The 9,021-nt window shown below is 44.2% G+C and overlaps 3 protein-coding genes across 3 annotated transcripts; all 3 read right to left on the reverse strand.

Moving 5' to 3' along the window:
- Positions 1-1,557: 1,557 nt before the first annotated feature.
- On the reverse strand, positions 1,558-3,956 carry foxf2a (forkhead box F2a). Its single transcript, XM_014028797.1, has 2 exons — positions 2,770-3,956; positions 1,558-1,864 (listed from the first exon to the last, which is right to left on the reverse strand). The coding sequence occupies exons 1-2, from the start codon at positions 3,671-3,673 to the stop codon at positions 1,686-1,688; spliced, it is 1,083 nt and encodes a 360-aa protein (XP_013884251.1). The 5' UTR covers positions 3,674-3,956; the 3' UTR covers positions 1,558-1,685.
- Positions 3,957-4,185: 229 nt separating this feature from the next.
- LOC106532673 (forkhead box C1-A) lies at positions 4,186-5,895 on the reverse strand. Its single transcript, XM_014028807.1, has one exon. The coding sequence runs from the start codon at positions 5,653-5,655 to the stop codon at positions 4,234-4,236; it is 1,422 nt and encodes a 473-aa protein (XP_013884261.1). The 5' UTR covers positions 5,656-5,895; the 3' UTR covers positions 4,186-4,233.
- Positions 5,896-7,544: 1,649 nt separating this feature from the next.
- Positions 7,545-8,731, reverse strand: foxq1a (forkhead box Q1a). The gene has a single exon (XM_014028816.1). The coding sequence runs from the start codon at positions 8,582-8,584 to the stop codon at positions 7,850-7,852; it is 735 nt and encodes a 244-aa protein (XP_013884270.1). The 5' UTR covers positions 8,585-8,731; the 3' UTR covers positions 7,545-7,849.
- Positions 8,732-9,021: the final 290 nt, after the last annotated feature.

Genomic DNA, 9,021 nt, shown 5'->3' on the forward strand with positions numbered 1-9,021 from the left:
ATATATATTTAAAGAACTTATAAAGTTGTTGACATCTGGAAAGATAAAACATGGTTTAGATGAGTGAAGTTAGTTATTCTATTAAAAACAGTTCTTATTGTAATCAAAAGTTGAGCAGCAAATATGCAACACGTTGGCCAAAAAAAAAGAAGGAACCAGATTTAAAGGTGTTTCTGGTTGAGCAACCTTTCTTTTTCACTGACAAAATGATTGTGGGTGGCTTAAGTTGATCATTCAGATAATGATTATCTGTAGCTTTACTGCAGCATTAATCATGTAACGTCAGGTAGCCCATCAGATCACATGCAGGCTGTTGATTGTTAGGTCTGATGCTCATTTTAAAACCAAACCAAGGTTTTATAAGGCCTTCAAATATGCATTTGTGATCACTATAGCTAAAACCATGGGTCACTGTAAACTTTTTTAATGTTTAGGCATGATGATTTTGCACATAAACACAGCAGAAATTCTGCCTAACCCACTAAAAGTAAATGAAAATGATCCATTAGAGTTCTTGATTTTCTTTGTGTTCTTAGTAAACAGTTAAAGCAGAAAATTGTCTGATTATATTTCATTTTCAATCCCTGAGACAATTTTAAGTTGTTTGTACATGTTTTCAAAACTTCTACTAATAATCACCATTTTCTGTGTGACTGTGTAATATAAGAGAATTTAATAGCAAAATTATTATTTTTTATTTTCAGGACAATTTTTTAATTTTTAAATGGTAGCATGGCTATCAAAATATAACAAAAACTGAAACTGCATGACTAAAACTACTGTCAAATGTGAAACCCATACGTAGAGTTTGCCTCAGTCCAATTTAAGTTGACATAGATTCAGGCTGATAAACAGTTCACTGTCTAATTTTGATTTTATTCTAKAAAAGCACCCAGTAATTCAGTTACTTTATAGACTAATGTTATGCTTTTATATATACGATAAACATAATGTTACTGTGACAGAAAGGGTCAGTGTTTCCTGAGAGACCTAAACTGGTCAACATATTTGACCTGCTTTAGCTTCTTGTCGCCACAAGGTGRCAGTGTGAGTCAAGTGAACTGGGCCGAGGTTACTTCTGTTTACTGCAAAGATATGAGGCAGTAAAGCGATAACGTCATACATCACAGAAAAACTGAGCAGGAAAAACAGCCCCAAAGAGAAAAAAAAAATCAGAAATTCAGAAATTTGCTTATTTTCGTTCAATATATAAAAATATATAATTGACATTTGCATTATTCCTTTGGTAGCTGGAGGGAAAATGGACATATTTTTCTACTGATTGAAGAAGTGGTCATGTAGGCTATTTATGAGAACTGAAAATACTTTTTTTCAGTTTTCATTTAAAATATAAACTTGTTTAGCTTTTTTTTTGTTTTGTTTTTGTTTTATTTGTACTGACCTGCCACAAATCAGTGGTTTTGTTGCTGCTTAAATCAGATTTAGATATAAAAATAAATGCTACAGGAAACGTGCATTGTTTGAAACAGAACTGTTAGAACATTAAAATTATCTAATTGAAAAATCAGCAGAAAAAAACAGCAAGAAAATAAAATGTGAGTGTATGAGTAATTCACATTTTTCTGAATTTATTTCGCTTGTGTGTGACGTCAAACATGTAAAGAGAAAAAATCCAGTCATGTTACAAAAAAATGTTATTAGTTAGTCCCATTCTCCTCTTCTTGTTACATCACATTTATCTTCACGTCCTGATAAACGCTCTGTTGATGATGGTGATGATGCTGATGGGAATAAGATCCTCCGCTGCTGGGATGGAGGGAAGAGAATCCATTTAGGTTTAAAATCAGTTCCTTCCTGTCCCGAACAGGAGCAGCTGAGGGGCTGGAAAATCGAGACAGTCCTCCTGCGAACAAACAGGTCAGCAGATTCAGGCCAGTGATGGTTTTCAAATAAAAGTGATAAACTTTATATATGTTCAAGATACATCTTTAACTGCATACCACTGCTCCCAAAAAAGCTTTTAGAAACAAKTGAGGTAATTAATGATTTTGAAATTGATTTTATGAAACTGTAAGCTGATATTTTGATGATTTGTCATAAACATGTTTAACTTTTAAATGAAAGCGTACACTAAAACAATTACAAAAGATTTCATCCAATCAACTAAGGAAATATCATCATTAGGAATCAGGGAAAAAAGCATCATAAAATCAAAATTTACTGAGGCTGCATTTTACAATAAAGTTAATAATTTTAAAAATAATATTGATACACTAAAGCTTACATTTTMTTTACCATTGTACACTGGATCACTTTAAAAGGCCTCAAAAACCTGAGCTGCATTTTTAACAATTAAAAAAATCTTGTCTAGTTTGTGTTTTGTGTCTTTTTTTTTCATCTTTTTCATGCATTTGTGTATTATAAATACTTGATGTCAAAACATGCCTTTGATGCAATAAGCTGAAAACCATTTTGCGCAGCAATTGCTCATAATTTGCGCGCAGTTTTGTGTTGCATCGTAAACCATTAAAACTACATTTGCAAATAAACTATTGTTTGTATTAGTCAGAAGTTATTTATTTATATATTGGATCGTTTTTAGATCCACCCAGTTGCATCTAAACAGAAGTTACCCTAATGCGCATTTTCTTCCTTGATCCGTTTCACTTGCTCAAAATGTAGTTAAAACCAAAAACAGGCTATTTGTCTTAATTTCAACGTGTAGTCAGGTGCAGTGAAATGTCTTCAAGGGAAAAAAAATCTGTGTAAGTCACCAAAAAAAGGTAAAACATGTAAGTGAGGATTTACCTGAAGCGTAAGGTGCCTCTCGCGCGCTGCGGTGCAGGTAGCTGTGATCCAGAGGATGAGATGACGCGCTCTGAGCCTGCTGTTTGATGAAGGAGGATGCAGGCGCATTCCAGTGCGAAGCTGCATTTGCATACTGATGCTGACAGTCCAACGAGCCCACCATTGCTGAGGACTGCAGGGGGCTGCTGCTGCTGCTGCTGTCCGGGTAACAGTCCGAGTTAGAGGCGGCCATATATCCGGAGCTTGATGAGACATGCGGGACGTGATGCCCCCCTCCCAGCCCCTCAAATCCACCTGGCACTGTATTACCCATCAGGTCTAAGTTGTAGCTGTTGTGAAATGCTAACGAACCTGAAGCGGATTGGAAATCAAAGCTCTGAGGGAGCACAGACGCGCCAAAGCCAAWTCCGTTCATCATCCGGTACATCGGCGTCAAAGCTTGGCATTTTCTCCGGAACCCCCGCGGTCTGCGGCGGAAGGAGCCCTCCTCAAACATAAACTCGCTGCCCGGGTCGACGGTCCAGTAGTGACCCTTTCCAGGTCTCCCCAGACCTTTTGGCAGCTTTATAAAACATTCGTTCAGGGACAAGTTGTGTCTGACGGAGTTTTTCCATCCCTGGTACGTTCCTCTGAAGAAAGAGAAGCGGGCCTGCAAGAACTGATAAATCTCGCTTAAAGTGAGTCTTTTGCTCGGTGAGCTTTGGATGGCCATCACGATGAGAGCGATGTACGAGTAAGGGGGCTTCTCAGGGCGCCTCAAGCTCGGGTTTCCCTTTTTCTCTTTWATTGCGCTCTGACCGCTCTCCACTGCCGGCTGTGCGCACAGCTGCGCGGCACCAGCAGCTGAACCAGAGCGCACAGGGACACGGGGATCCAGATGTTGCAAGGGAATCTCGCTCGCCATGCTTCTGTTCCGGACTCCAAACACTTGTTTTAAAAAAAAAGAAGTTGCTTCTACTCACTTTTTAAGTWTGGATAAAAAGTTCTCCAAAATGCAACATGTCACAGGTTGATCGTTCTTGCGCGAAGCTTTGCGAGATTATAACCCCAAACCCATCCAACCTCCACAGACCTTCCTCTCTCAATCATCCCGGAGGAGAGGGACGATAAAGATCTTCCACTTTACGCATACCCCCCCGTCCAAACTCAACTCGACCACCAAACAAATCCCGTTCACCCCCTCCTACCCCATTCCCCCACTAAATTCCTCGAAGAAATTGCAAAGAACCTCTCCCCTCCCCATGGCCAAAATCCAAACAAAAAGCCGGACACAGGCGCAGTAAGACAAACCTCCTCCTACTTCTCACTTTCTAAAATTCCACGTTTGACAACCTGATACTTTGAAATATTACCTGACAAATTATGAGTTTAAACAAACAATCATCCCCTATTTATTTATTTATTTATTTATTTATTTTTTGTCTTTTGTTTGCTCCATTTTTTTCCCTGTCCTTTTTTCTTTGGTCAGAACTTGCTGCAGTCATACACGAAAGCTCCCGACGTGCGGTAGATGGACTGGCTCGGAGGGAAGGACATCTGACAGCTGTTATTCCCGTTCACCGGGGAGTTATTCAAGCCGATCCGTTGGGACTCAAACATCTCTCGGACCGAGTGGAAGTTCTGCTGCTGAGCCGGGTAGGACGCGCCCAGGTGGCCCAGGTCTCCGGCCTGGTTCAGGTACCACGAGGCCAGCCTGCCCTGGTGGCTGTGATGGCCCTCCTGGCCGGAGTTTAGGTTGTGGCTCAGGGAAGACGAGGTCGTTGTGACGGAGTAGTCTGGCAGCGTTTCGTCCACGGTGCTCGGTGCCAAGTGGCCTGACCTGTCCCCAGTGTAAAGGCTCATGGCTTGCATGTTGCAGTGATAGGTCGCGTTGGAGGTAGTAGAGATGGAGTTTTGGTTACAGGGTGAGCTATACGCTGATGTCTGACTGGGGGAGTAGTTTAGGGACAAAGATGGCGTTATACCCGTCCTGGTGGAGGCGCTTAGACCCGGGGTGAGCTCGGTGACCCCCTGTGGGGAACCCCGGAGGGAGGTCATGATGTTGTCCACGCTGAAGCCCTGCGTGGAAGCCTGGCCGTGGTGCTGGTGGTGCTCGGAGCTGTCCATGCCGGGGATCGACCTGCCGGAGGGGATGCTGTGGGGGCTGCCGCTGGACATGCTGCTGCTGCTGTCCGGGCTCTCGATTTTGGGCACGGTGCTCAGGGAGGGCGAGTCGGCCTGCGGCGGAGTCACGGCGCCGTTCTCGGTTTTAATATCCTGGATCCGGACGGGCTGGGAGCCCTGCACGGTCTGCTCCGACTCACCGCGGCCCTGCTGCCGGGGCGGCAGGTCCTTCTGCAGCCGCTCCTCCTTCTCCTTCAGCGCGTCCTTCTTCTTGAACCGCCGCCTCCGCCTCAGGAAGCTCCCGTTCTCAAACATGTTGTACGAGTCCGGGTCYAGGGTCCAGTAGCTGCCTTTGCCGGGCTTTTTGTCGTCGCGGGGCACCTTGACGAAACACTCATTGAGCGACAGGTTGTGCCTGATGCTGTTCTGCCAGCCCTGCTTGTTGTCTCGGTAAAACGGAAACCTTTCCATGATAAACTGGTAAATCCCGTTCAGGGTCACTTTCTTGTCCGGTGAATTCTGGATGGCCATGGTGATGAGCGCGATGTAGCTGTAGGGGGGTTTTACCATGTCCTTAGGCTGAGGCTGGGGGGTGTACGGTCCGTACGCCCGGGCCATGCTGGCCGGGTACTGGTCATGCGCCGCGTGAGAGTACATGTTCATAGGTGTTGGCATCCCCGTGTAGCCCCCTCCGGCTGCTGCCCGGTAGTAGCTCGGGTCGCTGCTGATGTAGGGTACGACGCCCAGAGAGTTGGGACTGGAGACGGAGTAGCGAGCCTGCATGTCGAGGATAAAACTCCAAAATATCCCCCCCTCGGAAAAAAATGAAGTTCCGCTTCTCCCTCCTCTGAGCGCTGCTGTGCGTAAAATAAGATCAAAAACACAGTTCCTTTGAGCAAAGATGAAAATTGAAACAGAGAAAAGCGCAGTTTAAGCCGTCCCCATCCTTCAGTCCGCATGAGACGCGCATTGAAAAAGTTCTGAACTTTGGACATCCGTCACCACACAGGACTTTTTGCGCAGTTAAATTCTTTCCTCCTTGTTCCCCCTCCATCTCCCCCCTCCTCTCTCTAACAGGGAAGCCCCGCCTCCCCCCTCACAAGAGTGTGCGGCTCGTCCAATGGGAAGCCAGGAAGAGCGGCGCGAGCAGGGAGCTGCTGGCCCACACTCGTGGGTTTTTTTAAAGAAAAGCTTCAGGAGGTTGTCGGTCAAACTGCCTGTCCTGGCTTGGCAAAACCTTCAGACGCGACATGCGCGCCGTCCGATCATGGAAGCACATTCCTGCAAAGTGCATCTCTATAGTTTGAAAGGGGGAAACAGTCCTAAAAGTCTGTTTAATACTTTACATATTCAAAGATCATTTAAAAAAAAATCAAATAATAGGATACATTATACTCAATAAATGGATTTTATATTTTTTAGGAATAAAAAGTGCTTTGATTTAAAAAAAAGTTATAAACATTGAATGCAGCGCTTCAGATATGCAAGTGAAACAAATGGTGAAAATAAACACCTGTGAATTAAACATGAAAGCGGAAGGCAGTTAAATTTAATGCTAAATTTAGGACAAGCATTAAAACAGTTTGAATGGAAAGTTTTTAGGTTGTTGATGCGAGAATTTATTCAAGAGAAGCAGCCATAAGAACCAATTAAAGCCATGTGCGCTTTTATCAAAATGTTTGATTTTGTCGGAGGCCCCACGAGGGACTAAATAAACCAGGCTGGACTATTATGCGAAATTATTAGCAGACTTTTTATTATTTTCTTCAGAAAAAAACTATCCTTTTTTTTATTCATATCACAGCTTCAAGATTTCCAATGTGATTTTATGTTGAAGGTATTGGGTGAAATGAGGGAGTTTGAGGCTTGGAGGGGTTTATAATTCAGAAGATAAAACAGTATTCTGATCAGCCTGACTCCGCAGGCCTCCAGGCTCCTATCGCCCTCCTGTTCAGAGACCCGGCGCCTGAAACTGGTCCTGATCATGGTGAGGCGACCTTCCAGTCCGGGTCCCGCTGTAATCCTCCTCAGGCCGGACTCATTAAATGTCCGCGCGGCGGCCTGCAGGGCTCCGCTGGTTTCTCCTTACATGGACCCGGGCATGAACTTTTTCCACCGCCCTGGGCTGTTTACACAGTTCACGAGNATGCAAGCTTAATAAACACCAGCAACCACTGAACTCCTTAGGAAAAAGATACTGGCATGATGATACCAGTTACTTATATATTTATCTGAACTCAGTTTGTTGCAGACCAAGAAACATGAGCTTTTCTGCACATGCGCAATGATTGACGCACAGCTGTTGTGAGCATCATGAGGCTTTCTACTGTCTGAACTTAGAGCTATTATTATTATTATTATTATTATTATTATTATTATTACAGTTATTACTATTATTAAAATCACATCAATCATGGTCTCTGATCATTAGAAGTGCTTCAGTTTTAGATGGAACAACATGAACAAACCGCAACATTTTATTACTTTCACAACTAAACAGATCGCTGGATTCTGACCCTGTTTGGCTCCATAGTTTGTCTTAACTTTTCAAGTCATTATGAAACAAAAGTAAACACATGGTCCAAACCATAATAAATTATTTTTTTATTAAAATGTCAACTTTTATGATTTATTTATTTTGAAAGAGAAACAGAAAAACCAAACACTCAAAATGCATTTGAAGTCCATTGTTGGACATAAAAAGTTAATAGTTTATTCAGTAACATTTACAGCAAGTACATGTGCTCAGTAAAACAGCAGTTTGAGCTTTAAAAAGAGACAAACAGAAGGTAAACAAATATGAAGTTCAAGTGTCACCGCAAAACCATAATGGTTTTTTTAAGCTGTCCTTTGTGTTTGTTTGCTGTCTTGTATCTACATTCAGTGCACAGTAACTGGTTTCATCACGAAACAACAAGTCTGCTTTGTTTCTGATGTTCTTTGATCCTGAAAGCAGCAGAGTCCAGGTGACAGGGCTTTAATAAGGGAACAAGGCAGGTGCGTTGTGACGTAGCAGAGGTTCAGTGTAGGATGGCCACATGAACGCAGGGATCAGAGGGAAGTGCCGCTCGTTTAAGTCTCTTTTGAATGGCTTACTGAGGATGCTGTCAATAGCAAACGAGCTGGTAAACCTGGGGCAGGGGTCAGTCACGGTGGTGGGGGCAGCTGTGTGGGGAATCTGCGACTCCTCCACGGGCTCCGAGACCTCCGGCTCCAGGCTGAACTTCTTGCTGATGCGCTTTCTTCTGCGCCGGAAAACCCCGTCGGCGAACGTGTACTCGCTCTGCGGATTGAGCATCCAGTAATTGTCCTTCCCCCAGGGCCTCGACGGGTCCCGGAGCACTTTGAGAAAGCAGTCATTCAGGGAGAGGTTGTGCCGCACCGAGTTCCTCCAGCCGGTGTAGCTGCCCCTGAAGAAGGGAAACTTCTTCATCAGGTAGTCGTTGATCTCCGCCAAAGTCAAGCGTCCCGAGGGGGAGTCCCGGATGGCCATGGCGATGAGAGCGATGTACGAAAGCGGGGGCTTGGGTCTCCGTGTGTACGGCTTGGACTTGCTGTTCCCACACGGAGTAGCGGGAGGCGAGGGGCTGTGCGCCACGCAGTCTCCATCCGACCCCAGCTCCTCCTCGGCAGAGGAAGACTTCCCTTCTGCACCACCGATCAGTCCCAAATGTTTCATGTCATGACTCCCACACAACACCTCTAACTTCATCCTTACAGAGGTCAGCACCACGGTTCAGTCTAAAAAAAACAAACAAAAGACTTCTGTGCGTAAAACCCGTTCGTGCGTCAAGAAGCGCGGTGCCTTGAGCAGTCTCCAAAGAAATGTGTCTTTACAGTCATACCTGCCAGAGCACAGAAGCCGATCTTATCTCCTCACAGAGCATGAGCAACAGCTTATATCAGAGTTACCTGAGGACCCACCCAAAAGAGGCGGAGCTACGGTTTCAAAAAAGATCAGGAAAGTCAGAAAGCATTGTGTGCGCGTGACGATAAAACAAAAACCAGCATTTAGCAGTTATCAGACATCAATTAACAGGTGAGGACATTTATCTCATTGCTGCATTCTGTACATCCCATTCTTACCTGTGGAATGTGATTCATCGTAGTCTGAGTCCAATTTCACATGAAACAACAAGAGGGCGTACA

This window comes from Austrofundulus limnaeus, unplaced genomic scaffold (genome assembly GCF_001266775.1).
Source record: "Austrofundulus limnaeus strain Quisiro unplaced genomic scaffold, Austrofundulus_limnaeus-1.0 Scaffold6, whole genome shotgun sequence".
In the NCBI taxonomy this organism is placed as follows: domain Eukaryota; kingdom Metazoa; phylum Chordata; class Actinopteri; order Cyprinodontiformes; family Rivulidae; genus Austrofundulus; species Austrofundulus limnaeus.

Excerpts from the sequence above, each read along its gene's own strand:
- foxq1a (XM_014028816.1), bottom strand. The coding sequence starts at position 8,584 with ATGAAGTTAGAGGTGTTGTGTGGGAGTCATGACATGAAACATTTGGGA.